Here is a 24,908-nt window from a genome sequence, read left to right as displayed (position 1 = left end):
TAACACAGATGAAAGAGAGATGAATGATAATGATGGACCGTCACTGAAGAAGATTATGATGAAAAATAAGAGGAATACAGCTGCAAAAGTCACGACAGAACTTAATGTTGCATTTGCAAACAATGTCAGCACCAAAACAACACTAAGGGAGCTCCTTAAGCAGGGAATTGCAGGGTGAGCTGGAACTCCACAACCACTCATCAGTAATGCAAAAGCCCATAACAAGAACAGCTTCTGGCAGAATTTATGTCGCAAGAATGACACATGGCAGGATTTCTTCAGTGATGATTTGGGCAGCCATATTGTGGTATTCCATGGGCCCCATGGTTACTTTGCAAAGCGTTTGTTCCCCAATGGTAATGCTGTGTTCCCAGGCGACAGAGTCTCTGTCAACACAGCCAACGTAATCCAGGACTGGTTTTGTGAGCACAAGGACGAATTGTCGCACTCTCCTGGCCACCACAATAATCTGATCTCAATATTATTGAGCCTTTCTGGCCTTCTCTTTGGAGAGAAGGGTGTATGATCGCCATCCACCTCTGTCACTACCCGAACTTACCATCATTTTGCAAGAACAACAGTTTAACATTCCCCTGAAAACCATAAAGGGGTCTGTACCTATCAATTACAATTGGAACCTGTTTTGAATGGCAATGATTTTCCCACAATGTATTAGGCATAGCAATGTACTATCTTTTTTGTGAAACGAAATGATCGTATGGCATTGTTGGCCAGGAGGCCCCATTCGGGGGAATTCGGCCGCCGTATTGCAAGTCCTTGTCGGTTGACGCCACTTCGGCGACTTGTGTGTGTCTTTCATCATCATTGACTCACAACACCCAGCCCCTGCAGGGAATCGAACCTGGGCCCCCTGCGTGGTAGGTGGTAACGCTACGCTACGGAGGCAGACTGGTGCCAATGAAAAAGACAACAGAACATCCTTCCGACATATTTAAGCTTTACAGGTGAGAATGTACATTTAAAATACATAACAGTGCAACCATGAAATTTGGATGTTCTTTTATGAGAGAAAAATTCAGACAAAACGTTGATGTTTAGGCATATGTGTAACAGGGCAGACAATGGTGTGGATAATATAAAGGACACTCAAATGGAAACACGAGATGGAAAAAAGTAAGTAAACTGTTTATTGTTTATTATTTAATAAGTAATAATTATGACTGGTAACACATTTATCCCACTGTGAGACAAAATGGTCAATGTCTTCATGGAAAAATATTTGCGACTGCCAACAGAAACATGATTGTATCCAGGTGTGCACACCTTCATCTACTCACCCACATGTTGCCAAGGAGGATCAGGATATTAGTGTTAAATGTCCAGTCAACAATGAGGTCATTAAAAACAGAGCACAACCTCGGGTTAGGGGGAGAAAAAAAGTGGCCAAACCTTTCAAAGGAGCCATGCCAGCATTTGCTTTAAGTGATTTAGGGAATACATGCTGCCAAGGTTGTACTGAATACACTGCAGAAGTTTTTCTGAGAAGCCCTAACACATCTTCCACACATCCCTGGTCACTCTCCATGGCATTTCCATATTTTTGGAGCCCTGAAGAAAGGCATTCATGGCTGTTGATTTGCTTCAGATGAAGTGCATGCCTGGTACAATCACGGTTCCATAGACAACCGCAAACATTTTTCCATGGAGGCACTGACCGTCTAGTCTCACAATGGGGTAAATGTATTAGCAGTTATGGCGAGTACTTTTGACAGCTTTTGTCACACAGAGTTGGACTTTAACATTGATAAAGTTGAAACAAATTAAATAATGGAAAATCCAAGATGGAATGTAACAATATTATGAAAAGGAAAATTTATGCTCCTCTCATAGCAGAGAGGCTGAGTAGCAGATAGGCACAACAAAAAAGACTGTCACAAAATGAGCTTCCAGCCAATGAGGCCTTTGTTGAAAATGGGTGGGTAAGGACAATGACTAACAAAGGTTGAGGCCAGGAGGGTTACGGATACATCGGATATACTGCAGGGATAGTTCCCATCTGTGTAGTTCAGAAAAGCTGGTGTTGATGGGAAGGAACTAGATGGCACAGGTTCTGAAGCAGTCATTGAAATGAAGTACGTTACGATGGGCAGTGTGCTCAGCAACAGGGTGGTCCACTTGTTTCTTGACCACAGTTTGTCAGTGGACAGACAGCATGTTGGTTGTCATGCCCACACAGAATGCAGCACAGTGATACCCATCCGGGGCACAGTTATGGGCGCCCACATGGCACCATCCTATGCCAACCTGTTCATGGGCCACCAAGAGGAATCCTTCATAAATACCCAAAACATAAAACCCCTAACTAGGTTCAGATTTACTGATCTCATCTTTGTGATCTGGATTGAGGGTGAGGACACCCCTTCCACATTCCTCGAGACAACACTTTCCCCTCAATTTGCTTCACCTGGTCCTACTCAACACAACAAGCCACCTTCCTTGATGTTGACCATGATCTCAAGGATGGCTAGATCGTACTTCTGTCCATATCAAACCTACCAATCACCAGCAATACCTCCACTTCAATAGCTGCCACCCTTTCCATACAAAGAAGTCCCTTCCACACAGTCTAGCCACCCGTGGCCGTTGCATCTGCAGTGACGAGCAATTCCTCTCGAAATATACCGAGGGTATAATTAAGGCCTTTACAGACTGTAACTACCCTCCCAACCTTGTAAGAAAACAGATCTCTCGTCTATGTTTCCAGTCATTCACCACCACTCAATGTCCCACCGTCCGGCCACTGAGGAGCATTCCCTTCCCCTTGTAACCCAGTACCACCCAGGACAGGAGCTACTGAATTACATTCTCCACTGTTTGGCTACCATTCATCGTGCTCTGAAATGAGAAATGTCCTACCCATTATCCTTCCCACCCTTCCCACAGTGGCGTTCTGCTGCTCACCAAACTTTCTCTAGGTTCCATCTTAGGTCTGTTGCCTTTTATTCTGTACATTAATGGTGTGATTGACACAGTCAAAGTCTTTTGGCAAGTCGTAAAAAATGCCAGTAGGCTCTAATCTGTTGTCAAATTAACTAAGTACACTCTCACTGTACATGAAAATAGCTTTCCCTCTGTTGGAATCCTTAAGGAACCCAAACCGTGACTTGGAAAATACATTACTTCCTGCAGATGCTTAAGAAGATAATTGAACACAAGCTTCTCAAATATTTTTGGAAAAGCTCGCAAAAGTAAAATTGGCCAATAGTTTCATGACATCTCTTTATCCCCCTTCTTGTAAAGAGGCTTAGCTTCAACGTATTTTAGCCAGTCTGGAATGTTCCGCCAACAAGATATTGATTACACAACTAAGATAGAACTCAACTAACATGAACACTCTTTGATTAACTTCATTGATATGTTATCATAACCACTTGAATACTTTGATTTTGAGGATTTTATGACAGATGCTACGTCTTTGGAAAAGTGAGTGTCATTTCCATTTTACTGAAGTTATTTGTAGAGATTAGAAATCCCATTGGAGTGTTTGCTGAACCTGATAACCCCAAGCTGTCAGTAACAGAGACAAAGTACTTGTTTAAGATGTTTGCAACGCTACATGTGCCTGTTACCAGTGTGTCACTTATTTTTAGAGCTATCTGTTCCTCTTCCTTTCTGATCCCACTTGTGTGTCTTTACTATATCCCATAGGCTACAGTTTTTATTTTGTTCTCTGATGTAATTATCTTTTTTACACAATGAAGCTGCTTAGATTTCTGGATAACTTGCTTCAATACTTTGCAGTACTCTTTGTAATGCATTACAATGCTAACATCACAGCTGTTTCTAGACAGTAGGTACAGTTTCCTTTTTGTGTCACGATACCTTGACTCCTTGTGTAATTCACAGTTTATTTTTAAATTTCTTTTCGATTTATCTTTAGGGGGAAAAATTTTTTGATATTGCCAACTGCAGCACTACTGAATCCAACAAAAAGCCTGCAACACTGGAACTATTTAATATATGTAGTATGTTCATCAATAACAGAAAACAAGGTGGTATCCAGTATAAGTGGTTGTTCCTGGTCGTAAGTTTATGGCACTGCCTGTAATTCAATTCTACTGCAACTGCCAGATGAGAGTGAAATTTGGTGACTTACATTAAAAACATGAAAAGTCACTTGCCCAATAAATAACAATAGTTAGACAAAAATTCATTTCCTGTGATTTAAACCTCTCTTTCCTTTAGCATAAGGACAATCCTAAAACATACGTACCTGATGGCGGTGTTCCTTCTTTCACTCTCTTCTTGACAGGGCTGAGTTGTGTAGGTTCTTTCTTTGGCACATGCTGCAGCGTGAGATGGTGGTGATGATGGTGATGGTGGTGAGAAGTAGTTTGTGCAGGGGGTGCCAAATGTGTTGTTGTTTTTGGAACACTTCTCTTGCTTGAGCTACTCCACTGATGACTCCCTGATGAAGACTGGTGTTCAACCAAACCTGACTGATAAACATCAGCAGTGGCCACATCAACAGGAAACACTGGCCGGTGTTCCTAAACACACATAAAACAAGAAATAAAACTTAGCTTTTGAATCAAAACGAGTCAACAGTTTTAAACAACTATACAACATATTTAAACTTCAGTAACTGAACTGAGAACAGTTAGTCAAAACAAATAAGAAGGAAAAAATTCAAAGCGAAAATCTAAAATATACTGCACTAACGAAAGCTGAAAAAGGGATATAGCAAAGAGTATATGCAGAAGGACACTAAGTGCTAATTACACACAGAAAGAAATAAGTGCTAAATAACACCACAAAAAAGAAAAACTGATGTGAACAAGGATGCCAACATCCAAATTGCAGACAATAAAGTAAGATCAGGGAATATTACAACGACATATCAGAATGTGCTGGAATAAACAGTTATGATATTTAGTGAAAGGTCGTGTTGCAATTTTATTTTGCTTCATCTTAATTTGTGTGTTTCAGTTAGAAAAATGTTTTCACTAGTTCTGTGATTGAGTCCATTAGGTTGCAATACAGAAAATCTGGAGATTTTTCTTCACATTACTGTATTGATGCAGAGATGATGTACAAAGCTGCCTATACTCAAGGAAACTGTAGTCTGAGTTGTATTTATGTTACATACATAAAATATCCCAACTGTTATCTGTAAATGTCCACACTCCTATTCATTTCATGATTGACACCTGATTGAGCTCATATTCTGGTTGCACTGCATAGCCACCATCAATGTGCTGTACCTTGCCAAAATCTTCTATTATTTGATGTATGAATATTACATTTACATTGAAATGGGGTGACATACACTTTACAACAGCCGTTTTTAGCTGAGCATGCGGTGAACTGTTGATGTGTTCTGTCATTAGTTGTTTCAAATGATGCAAGAGCAGTGTAACTGCAATCAATCAAAATGTAACACGCTCCCTGAAATGTACTTACCTTATTTACTCGAATCTAAGCCGCACTTTTTTTCTGGTTTTAATAATCCAAAAAACCGCCTGCGGCTTAGAATCGAGTGCAAAGTAAGCGGAAGTTCTCAAAAATGTTGGTAGGTGCCGCCACAACTAACTTCTGCCATCGAATGTATGTAGTGCTACACAGGCATGCTTTGCAGGCACAAAGATAAATACTGGCGCCAAAACCTCTGTGTCATGACGAGCTTTTTTTCTCCACCCCGAGTTTCGACCACTGCATTTTCATACATTATCCAACGAAGTAAATACAAATTAAGTATTGGTCATTTTCGAATTTAGCGGCATTTCAATGTACTACGAAAATCCGACTGACAAGACTGTTTGGGATGTTTGTCAATATGACCAACTCTACGTTCTGAATTTTTTCTTAGCTGTGAGAAGAGATGGTTGCTAATAGGAACTTTTATGAATTGTGAATCACATGCAATATTCTCTTCACCATAAGAATAATATGAATATAAACATTTTGCCATGTATTTTTTCGTGTTTGCTGCTATCTCATTTAAATCCTGTCTGTCTAATAAACTACGAAACTAGAGGGAGACAACAGCAAACGAGGAAGAATATACATATCATGTCATGTTTATATTCGTATAATTCTTGTGCCTAATAGTGATACAGTCAGAAATGAAGCACGGCAATTGACTAGCTTTTTAAATCTAAGATGACTCTAATTTCTGTGCAGAATGTAATGTACTAAAGAGGTGTCTGCAAAGATTTTCAAACAGAGAAAAATTTTCGCTAAACTCTCGTTCAGAACATCATCTATCATACGCATTCTATTATTTGGTTCTTGTTGATCATTATCAAATAAAGCAGCAGTGTAAGTAACAACAAATAGCAGTCTCTTGCTATTGTTTTGCTAATGAGACAATTCCTCTCTCTCTCTCTCTTTTTTTTTTAATTGTGAGTGGCGGTAGCGTGCACAAAAGCAAGCCATGCCGCTAACGGCGACAGGCCATAAACACAGAATGCAACAAACAATGCACGACACAGTACAGTAATACATTTTTAGCTTAGAGTGACTTAAACACCTATAACAAAGATAACGGCACTTATCATATCAAAGAAAAATAAGCAATCAATTCAAAACAGATGAAGCACGTGAAAAAGGAAGGGTACCCGTATAAATACGGACGGAGTGCCTGACGTATAGCAATGGCTACCTGGTATAGCTTAACTGCTAAGCTTACGACTCGAACCAAACTACTGTAGCTGTATCGTCATTCGTTTGACCTAAATTGTGTCACATATTACAATGGACCAACATTGTTTCGATTTGGAGGTGCGGCCTAAAACTTTTCTCCCCCCTTGAATTTCGAGTCTCAAATTTCAGGTGCGGCTTAGATTCGGGAAATTTTTTTTTCCTTGATTTCGAGTCTCATTTTTCAGGTGCGGCTTAGATTTGAGTGCGGCTTAGATTCGAGTAAATACAGTAGTATATACGCAGCAGATAAAACAAACATATTTTCTGTCAACACATTCTTGCACAGAAAAACAATAAAAATAAACAACAGGAAAGTAAAACAGTTGTTTTACAACCAAACAATGCAGTTGTGGCTGTAGGAGACAATGTTACATTTGGATTTAATATATTCCTCTACAGGAAGAAATATAAATTAAACTGTTGTGTTGTGATCTGATAACTGAAATGAATGTGTAATACATTTGCTATTAATATATTCTTCTATAGGAAAGTACAAGACATAAAAATAAAACTGTTGTTTTACGCTCTAATAATTTGATGTGGGCACAGCAGATAAAAATGCATTCGCTATTAACACATTATTCTACAGGAAACGGTAAGAAAGGAAATAAAATAGAAATTTTGGTATATTATCTAATACCTCAGATGGGCAAACAAACATAAAACTGCATTTGCAATTAACATAGAATTTGCCCAAAAGTGGAAGAGTGGCGTGCTACCACCAAGCGTGCAGGCCGCCTCAGATACATCACAATCTCTAGCAGGCAAAGCATTTGCGGCCATGCATTGTAAAGAGCATCTGGCAACAGGGCAATCCTGTGGCCAATCGGGGCATGTGGTGCCAAGTTTCCGTAGTTTAAAAATTGTGTATTGTCGGCCCACACAACATTAGTAATTTTGGTTCCTACTGGCATCAGCTATCCAGGGTTAAAATTTTGTAACACAATTTTTCTCCACCCAGTATAGCAGCCAATTACACGCTGGCCAGCTCTTTTTTTGTCACATTCGGTAGTGTGAAAAACCTAAAATGTTGTTTCTTAATTCATGTTATCATGGAATGTCTTTTTCTCTTTACACTGTGAAATGCTGTATCTACTCTTGTTATGATTGTTTGTTTTGGCTGCAAAAACAACTAGGGTCATACGCATCCATGCCAAAATTGTAGAACACAAAGGCAAAAAGAAGAGTTAAAAACGACTACTCACCAGTCCTAATCGACGGAAGAGAAGACAGCTAAGAACAGTGACGTGCACAAAAGTCTATAAAATACACCAAAGAGAAACAGGGTGCAGAACTAAAACTTAAATGGCCTTCGCCACATTGCTACAACAGATAAAAAGTAAAATGCGGTCCACAGCCCACGCATCGTTGCCTAAGACGGCCCATAATTTAGATGGCAAAGACAAACACAAGCGTAAGCGGTTAAAAAAAGGACATTCTGTCAGGAAATGGCGGGCAGTCAAAATTTGAGGCGCAATATGCACGAAGTGGTGGGGGAGACCCCCTTAACAAATGGCGATGGCTGAAAAGACAGTGCCCAAAACGGAACCTAGTTAAAATTATCTCCTCGCGGCGAGAGGGACGAGAGGAGGTCGTCCAAGCCACTGGGAGACGTTTAATAGTCTGGAGCTTGTTCCCATGATGGGAGCAACAGTGATGATGCCAAAGTGACACCACCTGCTGACAGACAGCAACACAGATATCATCAGAGGGAGTGAAAGAACTAGTGGTCTGAGGTACGAGGGCTGCAGCCTTGGTAGCAGTGTCAGTGGCCTTGTTTCCAGGCAGACCGACATGACCAGGAGCCCACATAATCACAGTGGTTCCATTAAGACTGAGCAAGTGACTGTTTTCCTGGACCCATTGCACCAAGGGATGGATGGCGTGCAGCATACACAGGCTTTGAAGGGCGCTGAGAGAGTGTGAAAGATGATGCAATTGAAAAACCCCTGGCACTGGATGAACTGCGTGGCCTGATACAGGGCAAAGAGCTCTGCAGTAAATACTGAGCAGTGTCCTGGAAACCGATACCAAAAAACATTGGCACCAATGATGAAGCCACACAAAGGTACTATTGCAAAATAACGTGCGAAGGTCGTGAAACTGAAGGAGATAAAGCAAGGCTGGAGTAGCATCCTTAGGAAGCAAATAAAGGCCAAAGCGAACTCAGGCCGCTGCACAAAGCCAAGGCAGTGATGGGTTCACACCTGCTGTGAAACTTGCAGGTAGTGTGAAATTAAGCTGCCGGAGCAAAAGCTAAAGCGAGAAGGAACAAAGAGGGACGAGCTCCATACTGGAGATCAAAGAAGTCTTCGAAGAAGACGGCATAGGATGGGTGGCCATACAGGCAGACAAACGGCATGCATATGCATTTCTGCCGAGGAGAAAGTCATGGTGGTAGAACAGCGGTAGTTTGGCAGCTTCTGCATACAGACACTCAACTGGGCTACTGTAAAAGGCACCAGTGGCCAAATGGATGGTGGGGTGGGGGTTAAAACGGATTGGGAAAAAATGCAACACCTCAAAGCAGTTGTGAGGATGCCAATTTTGTTTCCGAAGGCAGAGAACAAGTGGACGCTGCAATTGTAAGGGCAGCCATAAATCCTCTTAGTTGGATCGAAGACCGCGAACGTTACATTGGAGGACTGTCACGATGAGGAAAAAATGAAGTGTGTCACCTCGGTGGCTGCTGAGTCCCAGCCTTTGAAGACTCACTGCAAGAGGGCACAGAGGCATGAGGATCCTGCTCCATAAGGTCGACAGAAGTATCGGCATACTTCTGCTGTCGGCGGTCTTCAGAGTCTTACGACTTGGAGGTCGGCCGAGTGAGGTGACACTGTCGAAGAGGATCTTCAAGTCAATGAAGGAGAAGATTGTTTGCCCCTGTTTGACTTCTTTGAGCCTTTCCGGTTATCAGAGGAAGACTCAGGTGTTGGTTGACTGGAGGACGTTGGAAGTCTTCACGGAAGTATTCCTTCTATTCTTTCCTGCCTGCCAGTTGTGGAGCTGGTGACTTCGCCCCGTGAGGCAGAAATTGGTTGCGTGTTGCACAGCTGGAGGAGGAGGAGATGGAGACGCTACCATAATGTTGGGCAATTTCACAAAAGGTGCTACATTTGAGATCGCATGTCTGTGTGGCCATGTCCTTCATGGAGAGAGATGTAGCATGAACAGTACTGCAGGTACCAGATGGTAGAACACAGGGTTTCCGACTAGCCACAACTTGCGAGCAACCGGGTAAGGCACTTTTTCCTTCACCCAGATCTCCAAGACAGCTAGCTCATCGAGATACATGGGACAATCGTGGGAGGAGGTGGCAGGGTCGCCATTGCAGTTAACACAGCTGAAAGAAGGAGGTGGACAATCATCCTCATGAGCATCCTTACCACAGGTTACATATTTGGCTGGGTGTCAACAGGACTCTCAAGTGTGGTTGTAACGATGACACTGTTAGCAGTGCATAGGATTCTGAATATATAGTCTGACTGTGATAATTTTATAAGCTGCTTTGATCTCTGATGGAAGAACCACTCTATCAAAAGTGAGAAAGAGGGTGCATGTGGGCACTAAGGAGGTGTCAACGTTTTTCATCACCCAATGGACGCAATGGCACCCTGATCAGAGAGGTATGTTTGAATTTTTGCCTCGGTCAGACCATCAAGTAGCCTAGCGTAAATAGCACCACAGGAAGAATTCGGCCTTCAATGGGCCTCAACACTAACAGGACAGCCACAGAGGAGCGAAGCTGCAAGCAGTTTTTGTGCTCGAGAGTCAGAAGTAGTCTCCAAAAGCAAAATACCATTGCGTAAACAAGATCTGAATTTCACAGGACCAACAATTGCATCAACATCTTTCTGAATAATTAACAAATTTACCATAGCGAAGGACTGACCTTCTTCAGTACCTGAAACTATGAGGAACCATAGTGCAGATGGTAGGGTCTTTGAATGTTAGCCTCATTGTGTTTATGTTTCGTAGCCACTAACTGTGAAGATGATTGGCTCATTGCGAGAAAACCCCTACGATTGCCATCGTCTCTGATGGTGCTCTCCTTCCAACTGGGGGCCCCCTTCAGAAGGGGTCTTACCTGCCTTAGGTGATTGTTCACACCTCCGGTCACGCCTCCCGAACACCTGACAGAGGGACAATCAACAATTTGGGAAGGTAGCAGTTCAGGCAATAACCTCTTCCTGGGCCTGGCCTTTACTGTGGGTTACATGTGAATGCTACCTGTCAACCCAGGGCTAGGAATTACGTGTTACCCAGTCACCTGTTACGCATCACACGCGTGAGCCAGCCTTCAGGAGCGCACAGGGAGGAAGACGAAAAAAAGGAACCTCAAACACCAAAGCGGAGGAAGGATAGGAGAAATGAACGAAGAAAGGAAAAAGGAACAGTGAAGAGTATCCTGATATTGACTACCAAAAACGTAGAATACATTTTCAAAAACAGTCCAGACACTTTCTTTAACAAAAAAGAGAGAAGAAGAAGAAGAAGGAAGGAAGGAAGGAAGGCTGGGGCCCCATGGTAGCCAATCAAGAATCCACCAAACAGCGGCAAGCCTGCTGGGTATGTTCTTGTTATGAAGTAACCACCAGTTGGTTGGTTGGATGATTAAAGGGACCAAACTACTAGGTCATTGGGTCATCCGTATATCAGGGATTTCCTACTGCGCAACACTCCAGGAAAGAAAACTATAAAGTTTACTAAAGGTCAGTGAAGCTGAGACAATGGACAAAAAGATATTAAGGTGCCCCAACTAGGGAGCAGCTGGAAGCCCCTGAAAGCAGAGTGCAATGTGCCCCTGCCAATTGCCAGACATACTCCACTCAGAGATTGCCTTGGAAAGACTAACTACACAGACAGGGCAAGAGAAGCACAGTATGACGAAAGATGAACAGGTCTAATGTATCATGTGAGAGGGGGGAAGAAATGTACAACAGCAGGGTAGGGTGAGGGCCAGAGTGTATCACCAGTCACAGACCAGTCTGGTCACAGGAGGCAACAGAACCTCTCAATGGGCCGATAAGGTTAAGCAGCCCTTTCTTAATGAGACTGGTAAAAGCCCAGCTCACAAATAAAACTTAAAACTAAGCAGCCACTGAGATTTTGTTTCCTAATACCAGGAGTAGAAAGTGAGGGAGATTAAGAGTCCACCACAGGGTAGCTATGTTGGGACATTTCTGCAAAAGTGGACCACAGTCAAATGGGAGCTGCAATGGCAGTGGGGTGGGTCCCTGCTACGGAGGAGATGACCATGATTCAGCCAAGTATGGCTGATGCGGAACCAGCAAAGAACGGTATAGAGTCCTAGCGAGAGGCCTGCATGGAGGCCCTATACAGATTCATGGTCTCCTTTATAGCCCGTAGTCTGTTTGAGGAAGTCAGAGAAAACCCTTCTGTATTCCAGACACCTAAAATTTGAATACATTAATACCAATTGGAGGTCTGTTTCCGGAATACTGATTTCCAGAGTCAGTTTACTGTAGCCAGTTTGGCCAAGCTATCAGTGAGTTCATTCCCCGAGACTTGGATGTAGCCCGGAGTCCAGAAGATCACTGAACATCCACATTGTTCAAGGACATATAGGGAATCCTGGATAGCCATGACCAAGGGATGTTTTTTATTTTTTTATTATTTTGTTTTAGGGCGCACAACTTCAATGGTCATTAGCGCCCAGACTACGTTAGGAATGCACCGCGAGGCACAAGTTTAAAACAGCAACTAAAAGGGAAAACACGATAAAAGATAGACAGGCATAGGATTAAAAAACAGCATAATCAAATGGCCTTAGACAGGTTTGTCAAGTTGATAAAACGAAGAACGCGAGCAGCTACTCCTGGGTCATCCGCTAAAATGGCATCGAGAGTACATGGCAGGCCAAGATCAAGACGCAGTGTAGTAAAATCCGGACAGGACGTTAAGATGTGGCGGACCGTCAGCAATTGCCCACATGGGCAGAACGGCGCCGGCGCAGCCATCAGCAGATGGCGATGGCTGAACCGGCAGTGTCCAATCCGTAACCGGGCCAAAACTACCTCCTCCCGCCGAGAAGGGCGTGAGGAGGACGTCCAAGCTGCGGGAAGAGGTTTAAAGACCCCAAGCTTGTTGTCCGTAAGTGCAGCCCAATCGGCATGCCACAGCGATAAAATGCGTCGACAAATGACCCTGCTACAATCTGATGAAGGGACACAACAAGAAGCTGTCCGAGGCTGGAGGACCGCAGCCTTGGCCGCAGCATCTGCAGCTTCATTCCCAGGGATACTGACATGGCCAGGAACCCACATAAACGAACCGGAGAACCGTTGTCCGCCAGCTGCTGAAGAGAGCGTTGGATCCGGTACATGAAAGGGTGAACCGGATACGGATCACTGAGGCTCTGGATGGTGCTCAGGGAATCGGAGCAGATGACATAAGCAGAATGTCGGTGGCGGCAGATATAAAGAACAGCCTGGTAGAGGGCAAAGAGCTCAGCTGTGAAGACCGAACAATGGCCATGGAGCCGGTATTTGAAACTTTGTGTCCCGACAATAAAAGAACACCCGACCCCGTCATTGGTCTTAGAGCCATCTGTATAAATGAAGGTCATATTAATGAACTTCGAATGAAGTTCGACAAAACGGGAGTGGTATACCGAACTGGGGGTAACCTCCTTTGGAAGTGAGCTGAGGTCAAGGTGAACGCGAACCTGAGCCTGGAGCCAAGGTGGCGTGTGGCTCTCGCCCACTCTAAAGGTTGCAGGGAGTGAAAAATCAAGGTGTTGAAGGAGGCGACGAAAGCGAACTCCAGGGGGTAGCAGGGCAGAGACATACAACCCATATTGACGATCGAGAGAGTCGTCAAAAAAGGAACGATAAGACGGGTGGTCGGGCATTGACAGTAGCCAACAGGCATACCGACAAAGCAGTATATCGCGCCGGTAGGTCAGTGGCAATTCACCGGCTTCAGCATGAAGACTCTCGACGGGACTAGTATAAAACGCTCCGATCGCAAGACGTAAACCCCGATCTTGTATGGAGTTGAGGCGGCGTAAGATGGACGGCCATGCAGAAGAGTATACGAAGCTCCCATAATCCATCTTTGAGCGGACAATCGACCGATATAGGCGAAGTAGGACGGTTCGATCTGCTCCCCACGACATACCACTGAGAACACGGAGGACATTTAGAGAACGGGTACAACGGGCAGCCAAATAAGACACATGTGGAGACCAGCTAAGTTTCCTGTCAAATGTAAGACCTAAAAATTTTGTTGTCTCCACGAATGGGAGAGCAACGGGACCGAGTCGTAAGGACGATGGGAGAAACTCTTTGTAGCGCCAGAAGTTAATACAGACCGTCTACTCGGCAGAAAAACGGAAGCCATTGGCAACACTCCAGGAGTAAAGATGGTCAAGAGAACGCTGAAGACAGCGCTTCAGGAAACATGCGCGCTGCAATAGATGGTAAAATCGTCCACGAAAAGGGAGCCTGATACATCAGCTGGGAGGCAATCCATTATTGGATTGATCGCTATGGCGAAGAGAGCGACGCTCAAAACTGAGCCCTGTGGCACCCCATTCTCCTGGCGAAAGGTGTCTGACAGGACAGAACCCACACGTACCCTGAACTATCGATCCATTAAAAAGGAACAAATAAAAAGAGGGAGGCGACCGCGAAGACCCCATGTATGCATGGTGCGGACAATGCCCGCCCTCCAACAGGTGTCGTAAGCCTTCTTCAAATCAAAGAACACAGCCGCGGTCGGGCGCTTCCGCAAGAAGTTATTCATAATGAAGGTCGACAAGTTAACCAGATGGTCAACAGCAGAGCGGCGCCTACGAAATCCACATTGTACATTGGTAAGTAGGCGTCGAGATTCGAGCAGCCAAACCAAACGAGAGTTAACCATTCGATCCATCACCTTACAGACACAGCTGGTAAGCGAGATGGGTCGATAACTGGAAGGCAAGTGCTTGTCCTTCTCTGGCTTAGGAATGGGTACAACAATAGACTCGCGCCAGCATGCGGGATCATGTCCCTCAATCCAGATGCGATTATAAGTACGAAGAAGGAAACCTTTACCCACAGGAGAAAGGTTCTTCAGCATCTGAATATGAATAGAATCAGGCCCTGGAGTGGAGGACCGTGACCGGGCAGTGCATTTTCGATTTCCCGCATGGTGAAAGGGGCATTATAACTTTCACGATTCGAGGAGTGGAAGTTAGGTGGCCTAGCCTCCTCTGCCTGTTTTCGGGGGAGGAAGGCAGGGTGGTAATGAGCAGAGCTCAAAACCTCTGCGAAAAAGCGGCCGAAGGAATTGGAGGCATCCTCAGGGGCCACAAGGACATCATTCGCGACCGTCAAGCCAGAAACTGGTGAGTGGACCTTAGTGCCAGATAGCCGGTGCAGGCTACCCCAGACAACAGAAGAAGGAGTAAAACTGTTGAAGGTGCTTGTGAAAGCAGCCCAGCTGGCTTTCTTGCTTTCTTTAATAATACGACGGCACTGCGCACGTAATCGTTTATAAGTGATACAATTCGCCACTGTAGGGTGGCGTTTAAAGGTGCGTAAAGCACGTCGACGAGCACGTAAAGCGTCTCTACATGCTGCGGTCCACCAGGGGACCGGTACGCGACGTGGAGAAGTAGGGTGAGGGATGGAATATTCAGCAGCAGTGAGAATGACTTCCGTGAGGTGTGCGACCTGACGATCGCAGCTTGTGAAGGTTTGATCCTGAAAGCTCGCCCTGGAAGAGAAGAGCCTCCAGTCTGCTTTGGAGATGTTCCAACTAGTTGAGCACGGAGAGGGTGTATGATGCAGGAGATGGATGACACATGGGAAGTGGTCGCTCGAATATGTATCAGAAAGGGCATACCACTCAAACCGGCGTGCAAGTTGGGTAGTACATATAGAGAGGTCTAAATGGGAATAGGTGTGAGATGTGTCTCAAAGAAAAGGAGGGGCGCCAGTATTGAGGCAGACAAGATTGAGCTGGTTGAAAAGGTCTGCTAACAGGGAGCCCCTCGGGCAGGATGCTGGAGAGCCCCAAAGGGGATGGTGGGCATTGAAGTCTCCAGTTAACAAAAATGGTGCAGGTAGCTGAGCAATAATTTGCATCATGTCTGCGCTGGTAACGGCAGACGACGATGGAGTGTAAACGGTACAAATGGAAAATGTGAAAGTGGGGAGAGTAATTCGGATGGCAACTGCCTGCAGGCCGGTGTGCAATGTGATGGGATCGTAGTAAATATCATCCCGGACCAGCAACGTAACCCCTCCATGAGCCGGAATACCTACCACAGGGGGTAGGTCAAAACGCACAGAGGTGTAGTGTGCCAAGGCAATTTGATCGCATGGGCGTAGCTTCGTTTCCTGGAGGGCTACGACGAGCGGACGGTGCAAGCGGAGCAGCAACGTCAAGTCCTCTCAGTTGGAGTGAATGCTGCGAATATTCCAGTGAATAAGTGCCATCGTAAGAAGAAAAGGAAGATGAAAGAAGGGGTCACCTCGAAGGCTGCTGAGGGCCCGGCTTCGAGCGAGCACTGCTGCCGCTATCAGTAGGCGGACAGTCATCGTCCATAGGTTCTAGGTTCATCGGCCATCTTGGTAAGATGGCCGGGAGGGGGAGCTTCCTCCGCCGGTGAACGGCCAGATGTTCGGCTACCAGCGGTGCGGCCAGGCGAAACGGATGACGGCCTGGGGCGGCAACCGCTGGGTGGCGCAAGAGAAGAAATGCGCCGTGGCGGAGAAGGAGAACTGTGCTTCCTATGAGCCTTCTTGGAAGATCATTTAGTGGAAGTACTGGTCGATGGCTGGGAGTTCGAGGTACGTAGGAAGTCTGCACGGGACGGTTCCTTCTTGAAGGCCTGTGCATCTGACTTCTGGGTCTTCGTCTTGGCAGAAGCTGATGAAGGTGCTTGTGTCTGAGGGGTGACGGGAGGAAGAGGAGACGTCGACCGCGCGATCTTAGCACTGGCAGGACGGACGACCGTGGTGCTGAAGGTCAGATCGCATGTCTGCGTCGCCACCTCGCTGGTAGTCCTAGGAGAGGCGAGGACAGTACTGTATTTTCCTGCTGGGAGCAGCGTGGGCTTCCTACTAGCAAATAGCTTGCGAGCAGCCGAGGTGGACACTTTCTCTTTGACCCAAATTTCTTGGATACAGCGTTCTTCCTTGTAGATGGGACAGTCGCGGGAGGACGCTGCATGGTCACCCTGACAGTTCACACAAAGAGGAGACGGAGGTTGACAGTCACCCTCATGGGCATCCCTGCCACAAGTGACACATTAAGCCGCATTGGAACAAGACTGGCTAGTGTGATTAAAATGCTGACACTGGTAGCAGCGCTTAGGTGTCGGGACATAGGGGCAAACAGAAATAACCTCGTAGCCCGCTTTGATACGTAACGGCAGCTGAACACTATCAAAGGTCAAGAAAAGTGTCCGGGTCGGTACAAGGTCAATGTTGACCTTTTTCATGACCCTATGGACAGCCGTCACGCCCTGCTCAGCGAGGAAAGACTGAATCTCCTCGTCAGTCAATCCGTCGAGTGATCGAGTATATACCACACTATGAGACGAATTCAAAGTGCGGTGAGCCACCACCCGGACAGGGAACGTGTACAGGAGTGTGGCCCGAAGCAGTTTTTGTGCCTGAAAGGCACTCTCAGTTTCTAGTAACAAGGTACCATTACGCAACCTGATACACGACTTGACAGATCCAGCTATGGCATCTACGCCCTTCTGGATAATGAAAGGGTTGATAGAGGAAAAATCCTTGCCGTCCTCAGATCGAGAAACTACGAGGAACTGTGGGGCAGGCGGTAGTACTTTTGTCACTGGTGGCTGGTCAAGTTTCCGTTTATGGGCAGAAGTCGAGAGAGAAGAAGAAGAAAAATCCATTGCGGAGGAATCCCCCATGATTGCCAGCGTCTCCGATGGCGCGCTCCTTCCTTGTGGGGACCCTCTCAGAGGGCACTCCCGCCTTAGGTGAATGTTTACACCTCAGGTCACACCTCCCGAGAAACAGACGGAGGGACCAATCGGCATGGTCAGAAGGTATCAGCTCAGGCAATCACCCCTCCCTGGGCCCGGCCTTTACCAGGGGGTACATGCGTGCCTTACTTGTATACCCAGGGCGGGGAATTACACATTACCCCGTCACCGGCTACGCGTGCGAACGCGTGGGTCGGCCTTCAGGCGCGCACAGGGAGGAAGGAAGAAGAGGAAAAAGAAGAGAGAGAGAGAGAGAGGACCGACTGTCTCAAACGCCGAGGCGGAGACCAGAGAAGGCAAGGAGAAGACGGCATGGAGAAGACGGCAAGGAGAAGACAGCAAGGAGAAGAAGGCAAGGGAAAGAGTAAGGAAGACAGTGAGATGGAGAAGAACAAAGTAAGGAACCAACCAAAGGAAGGAAGAAACGAGAAGAAGTGAAAAACCAATATCACCGCAAATATAGGTCGTGGAACCGTCCGTCTCCGGACGCAGGCGCTAACTACCCCCTTGAGGGGGAGGGACTCCTTTTAGTCGCCTCTTACGATAGGCAGGAATACCTTGGGCCTATTCTAATCCCCGGACCCGCAGGGGGAACCAAGGGATGGCAAGGGTAGCACTAGTCGAGAGCTTGCAAACTGCACATGGAGTCACTGCAGATGAGAAAGGACCCACCAGTGCAGGAATGGATATACTCAAGAGCATGAGAGATGGCAACCAACTCTGCAGTGAAAAAACTGCAGGAATCTGGCAAGGAACACAGTTCAGTATGTCCCCTGAGAGTACAAGATAAGCATACACGACCAGCAACCACTGAGTCATACGTGTAACTACTTCTGAACCCTGGGATGTGCCAAGGATGGAGAAAAATTGGCGGTGGAGGGGCATTAGGATGAACTGAGTGTTTCGGACCTTGTGACAGGTCAAGATGAAGCTGCGGCCAAGAGATGCATCACAGAGGTGTATGTGGGTGGTCCAGAGGGGAGGTGGAAGAGCAAAACAACTGAAGTTCAGAGAGGACGACAGACAGGATGCAGATTGCAATTGTAATCCCTACCTGGGCCACCGTGGTGGGAGAGGGATTACCATGTTTGGAAACAGGAGATGGTAGTTTGGATGCTTAGAGTAGCCGCGAACGTGGGCAGCATAATTGACAAGCTGTTGTTAAGCCTGATCTGCAATGGAGGGATCCCAGCCCCCATGAGTAAGCTGTTCACAAGGCCAGTTCGAAAAGCTCCTGTTGTAGGTCAAACCCTGCAGTGGAGTATCAGATCCAGTATCTACAATGCTGAGGGCAATGCCAAACCATATGCCAGACTCCCATAATTAAGGCGGGATTGTATCAGGGCTTTGTAACACTGCAGAAGGGTGTTACTCAAGCAGTGAACGGCATTAATGTGTAGCCAGCACTTTCACTTAAGCTCGCAAAGATGGTGAATCAATGTCAACCGAGAATTGAAGGGTGAATCAATGTCAACCGAGAATCGAAGAGAAGTTGTAAGAAGCAGTTAGTCACCACCACATTGATTAGTTGGTTGTAGAGGTAAAGTTCTGTTTGTCGGTGAATGGTAAGACATCGACAGAAGTACATGGTGTCTTGGCGACTGAAAACTGAAAGCCACGGGTGATGGCCCATGCCTGCGTCTTTTGTATGGCACCTTGCAGACAATGTTCAATGAGACCCACACTACGAGAGCAATAATAGAGGCCAATGTTTTCAGTATATCAGGAAGGTGATACTGATGATTCCAAAGCTGCTTTTTAGGAAACTAATGGCTAATGGAAAGACAGGTTCACTCAGCAGAGCCCAGTGGGACCCCATTCTCTTGGGTACGGGGTGGGGGGGGGGGGGGGGGGGGCGTTACTGTGGGAAGCACCAGCTCGAACCCGAACATATGGTGCAGCAGAAAGTTCTGGATGAAAATCAGGAGTGGACCTCAGATACCCCACTTGCATAAGAAAGCAAGGATGTGGTCAAAGAAGATAGTTGTAAGTTTTTGGCATCGGGCAAAAGCTGTTCGAATAGCAGACTCCAGGTAAACCAGATAATCATTAGTGGTAAGGTCTTGGTGAACACCACTCTGGGACGGAGCCAGAAGACCCTGAGACTCAAACACTCAACACAGCTGCTGGCTCACCATGTGTTCAAGCAACTTACATAAAGCATTAGTGAAACTTACTGGACAATAACTGTCCATCTCTAGAAGGTGCTTCCCCAGTATCGATACCAGTACAATGATGCTTTCTAGGCAATGCGATGGAAACTCACCCTCACTCCAGATGTGGTTAAAGATGGCAAGGATATGATGCTGACAATCCACCAGTAGGTGTTGGATCATTTGGTTGTGAATGTGGTCTGGCCCTGGGGCTTCCTCAGGAAAGTGGGTTTGGATACTGACGAATTCCTGCTCACTGAATGGAGCACTATACGGTTCCAGGTGGTGTGTAAGAAAAGATAATTGCTTTCGCTCCACCTGCTGGTTTATGGTACAAAAGGTAGGTTGACAAATGCCAAACGCTGAGGCTTGAGCATAGTGCAGAGAAAAATGTTGAGCAACAGTGTCTGGGTCAGTGCAGACAGCACCATTCGAGGTAATACCAAGTACACCTGCAGATGTCTGGTATCCACAGAGATGTCTGATCACAGCCCAGACCTGTGAAGGAGAAGTATGTGGTCACATGGTTGGAACATACTGTTCTCAGCATTGTCGCTTCTGTCTTTTTATTAGGTGGCGAACCTGTGCACGGAGCTGCTTTAAAAGCAATGAGGTGATTCATCGATGGCTGCCACTTATGGTGTTGGGAGAGCCACCTACGAACTCTAATGGTCTATATGATCCTAATGGCCTCTACGATTTCTGACTGTACTGCCTGCCTTCCTTCCTTCAGGGCAGGTCTGAAAAAAAAGGGGATCGATACATTAGCTGCCAAAGAATGGCTGTAGTTGAGGTGAATGCACACCAGTCAGCAATGTTGAGAGCCCATCTGGGCAGGAGTCCAGGGGAGTGATGCTGACAGAGGGACAGGAAGATCAGGAAGTGGTCACTACCACACAGGTCATCATGGACCCTCCAGTATGTGGATGGGCTGCTAATGGAAAAAGTCAATGGCCAAGAAAGTTCTGTGCACCACGCTGAAGTGTTTGGGGGTACAAGAATTCAAGAGGCAAAGGTAAAGTTGTGCCAGTAATTTTTCGAGATCTTTATTGTGGCCAGTGATAACAGTTCGACCCCACAAATGGTTATGGGCGTTGAAATCACCCAAGATTAGGAAATGTGGGGAGGGCAGAGAAACTAATGCAAACAATATTCTGAGACACTTCACAATCAGGAGAGAGGTAAAAATTCATATCCCGAAATGCCTTTTCCCAAACAGCCATAGCCTCAAATGCTATATTATGAGGAACAAGTTCACTATAAAGAGTGTGTAGAACATACATGCAAACTCTGCCCAACACCCTGTCATCGGTAGCGCGATTCTTATAATATCCCCGTTATTCACAAAGGGCCGAGGTCCACCCATCAAACGGGTGATTTCAGATGGTTTTGAGGCTATTTTCACCACTATCTGCTGAGGTTCTGTTAGATTGCATTGTTTGTTGTAGAAATGGTAGGGTAATGTATAATGGACAAAATTTAAAAAAGAAAGTCTGTGTGCATCTATATTTGCCAGAGATAGATGAAGTGTTCAAATTCACCCCCTGGATTGGGGTGATTTCGGACACACATTTTTTAAGTCTCTATCCGAAGTTACAGAGTATATGGAGGGAATTCGTATATAAATTCACTTTTTTTAAAAAAAATTACATTCTTCCTATCTGATTTTGGTGACGTAACACATTTTAACGATGTCCATCATTACAAATAAATGATAAGGATTGAGATATGAATATTGTATATTAAAGGTCAATTCTTATTTTCTAACAAATTAAATTTTCACAGTTCACAACCAAAAAAAAAAAAAAAAAAAAATCCTCTCCTTCCAGCAGTAAAAATTAATTGGATGATGGGTTGTTCTCATTTTCATTACTGTTAAAGCACTATCACTTGTTTCCAAGCTGCTTTAGTTTTTCTGGAATTCATGGACCCGTAACTGATTTCAGTGGAGGAATAGCTAGTTTGCAGCAGCAGGAATTGCCTAGCTGATGTGGAGACTAAGGAACTTCTTTGAGCTTTTCTTTGGAACAGCAAGTCCATGCCTTTGTTTTGCTTTGTTGGCTCTCCTTGTTACTATGCTATTTCTGTAAGACATGATCTGAAAGCCAATCTTTACATTATCAGTACAGTGTGCTGAAATTTTATTAGTCAAAGTCTGCTTCATAAGAAATGGAAATACATCTTTGGAAATTGTCTTGCAAGAGCATTTTTTTCTTTCAGTTAATATGGCAATGTGACTTGCATTGGTCTGGAGAAGCTTACATCCAGTACTTGGAGGAGGTGGATGCTATTAGAGGGAAGGAGAATCAATGAAATATTGTTATGCTCAGTCTCTTTCATAATACATCAAGGCATGTGACTGGGAAGTTGTCCCCAATCATCACTATTGGTCCATTTTGCTTTTTCAAATAGGACAAAGCGGGTGTAAAGGACAAATCTTCAAATAATGGTACATTAAGTCATCCGGTCTTGTTCCTTTCAAAATGGGTTCCCTGTGGACCATCTTGCCTCGTGTCCCACAAATGCTCACATTTATTAAGGGTGGATGGAGGAAGCAGTTTACCATCGGCACTTGCTGTCATTATCGAAACACTATATTTCAATGAATCCATCACTTATTCAGCATGCTTACGCCCTCATTTTATAATTATCTGCTACTTGCCCCCGATCATCTGACAAGTTGGTTTCATCATAGCTGATTATGTGGCTTTATACTGGAGAAACACATTTTAACTGTCTCTGTTCACTTCAGCACAAGCTCTTTTAATATGTTCACTTAAGTGAACGAAGAGATCTTCTGAATGCCGCTTGAGGAATGAATGCACTCATTCTTCTCCTGGTAAATTATTAGAAAATTTCTTCACTTTTTGGCCAGATTTATCAAGGTAGCCTTTCACTAAATGTCTAATATCCAATTTAGTGTTTTTTTTTTTTTTTTTTTTTTTTTTTTTTTTTTTTTTTTTTTGTGGTTTTACGGCGCACAACTACAGTGGTCATTAGTGCCCAGACTAAGTTATGAATGCACTGCAAGGCACAAGGTTAAAACAGCAACTAAAGACAACACTATAAAAGGAACATTAACAGCCAAAGGATTAAAAGAAAACAGTATAGTCAAATGTCCTTAGACAGGTTTGTCAAGGGGATAAAACGGAGAACGCGAGCAGCTGCTGCTGGGTAATCCACTCAAGTGGCATCCAGTGTACATGGTAGGCCAAGATCAATGTGCAGTGTATTAAAATTCGGACAGGACGTTCAAATGTGGCGTTGTTGTTGTTGTTGTTGTTGTTGTTGTTGTTGTCTTCAGTCCTGAGACTGGTTTGATGCAGCTCTCCATGCTACTCTATCCTGTGCAAGCCTCTTCATCTCCCAGTACCTACTGCAGCCTACATCCTTCTGAATCTGTTTAGTGTATTCATCTCTTGGTCTCCCTCTATGATTTTTACCCTCTAGGCTGCCCTCCAGTACTAAACTGGTGATCCCTTGATGCCTCAGAACATGTCCTACCAACCGATGCCTGCTTCTAGTCAAGTTGTGCCACAAGCTTCTCTTCTCCCCAATCCTATTCAACACCACCTCATTAGTTATGTGATCTACCCATCTAATCTTCAGCATTCTTCTGTAGCACCACATTTCAAAAGCTTCTACTCTCTTCTTGTCCAAACTATTTATCGTCCATGTTTCACTTCCATACATGGCTACACTCCATACAAATACTTTCAGAAACGACTTCCTGATACTTAAATCTATACTCGATGTTAACAAATTTTTCTTCTTCAGAAATGCTTTCCTTGCCATTACCAGTCTACATTTTATATCCTCTCTACTTCGACCATCATCAGTTATTTTGCTCCCCAAATAGCAAAACTCCTTTACTACTTTAAATGTCTCATTTCCTAATAAAATTCCCTCACCATCACCCGACTTAATTCGACTGCATTCCATTATCCTCGTTTTGCTTTTGTTGATGTTCATCTTATATCCTCCTCTCAAGACACTGTCCATTCCGTTCAACTACTCTTCCAAGTCCTTTGCTGTCTCTGACAGAGTTACAATGTCATCGGCGAACTTCAAAGTTTATATTTCTTCTCCATGGATTTTAATACCTACTCTGAACTTTTCTTTCATTTCCTTTACTGCTTGCTCAATATACAGATTGAATAGCATCAGGGAGAGGCTACAACCTAGTCTCACTCCCTTCCCAACCACTGCTTCCCTTTCATGCCCCCAGACTCTTATAACTGCCATCTGCATTCTGTACAAATTGTAAATACCCTTTCGCTCCCCTGTATTTCACCCCTGCCACCTTCAGAATTTGAAAGAGAGTATTCCAGTCAACATTGTCAAAAGCCTTCTCTAAGTCTACAAATGCTAGAAACATGCCTTTCCTTAATCTTTGGTTGGTTGGTGGTTAGTGTTTAACGTCCCGTCGACAACGAGGTCATTAGAGACGGAACGCAAGCTCAGGTGAGGAAAGGATTGGATGGGAAGGAAATCGGCCGTGCCCTTTTAAAGGAACCATCCAGGCATTTGCCTGAAACGATTTAGGGAAATCACGGAAAACCTAAATCAGGATGGCTGGAGACGGTATTGAACCATCGTCCTCCCGAATGCGAGTCCAGTGTGCTAACCACTGTGCCACCTCGCTCGGTTCCTTAATCTTTCTTATAAGATAAGTCGTAGGGTCAGTATTGCCTGAATTGTTCCAACATTTCTACGGAATCCAAACTGATCTTCCCCGAGGTTGGTTTCTACCAGTTTTTCCATTCGTCTGTAAAGAATTCGCATTAGTGTTTGGCAGCTGTGACTTATTAAACTGATAGTTCGGTAATTTTCACATCTGTCAACACCTGCTTCTTTGGGATTGGAATTATTATATTCTTCTTGAAGTCTGAGGGTATTTCGCCTGTCTCATACATCTTGCTCACCAGATGGTAGAGTCTTGTCAGGACTGGCTCTCCCAAGGCCGTCAGTAGTTCTAATGGAATGTTGTCTACTCCCGGGGCCTTGTTTTGGCTCAGGTCTTTCAGTGCTCTCCATAATATTGTCCTCAAGAACATCGCCCCTGTATAGACCCTCTATATACTCCTTCCACCTTTCTGCTTTCCCTTCTTTGC

The 24,908-nt window shown here is 45.0% G+C and overlaps 1 protein-coding gene across 4 annotated transcripts in view; it reads right to left on the bottom strand.

The window, feature by feature from the left end:
• LOC126199290 (homeodomain-interacting protein kinase 2) overlaps positions 1–24,908 on the bottom strand; it is a 236,852-nt gene that overhangs the window by 109,327 nt on the left and 102,617 nt on the right. For all 4 annotated transcript variants that reach the window (XM_049936110.1, XM_049936112.1, XM_049936113.1 and 1 more), the window contains exon 13: positions 4,235–4,511. In XM_049936110.1, the coding sequence (XP_049792067.1) occupies positions 4,235–4,511 (277 nt within the window). The remainder of the gene's footprint in view (positions 1–4,234; positions 4,512–24,908) is intronic.

This window comes from Schistocerca nitens, chromosome 8 (genome assembly GCF_023898315.1).
Source record: "Schistocerca nitens isolate TAMUIC-IGC-003100 chromosome 8, iqSchNite1.1, whole genome shotgun sequence".
NCBI classification, from domain to species: Eukaryota; Metazoa; Arthropoda; class Insecta; order Orthoptera; family Acrididae; genus Schistocerca; species Schistocerca nitens.
The sequence above is the reverse complement of the archived record's forward strand: the minus strand, read 5'-3'. Positions and strand labels throughout refer to the sequence as shown.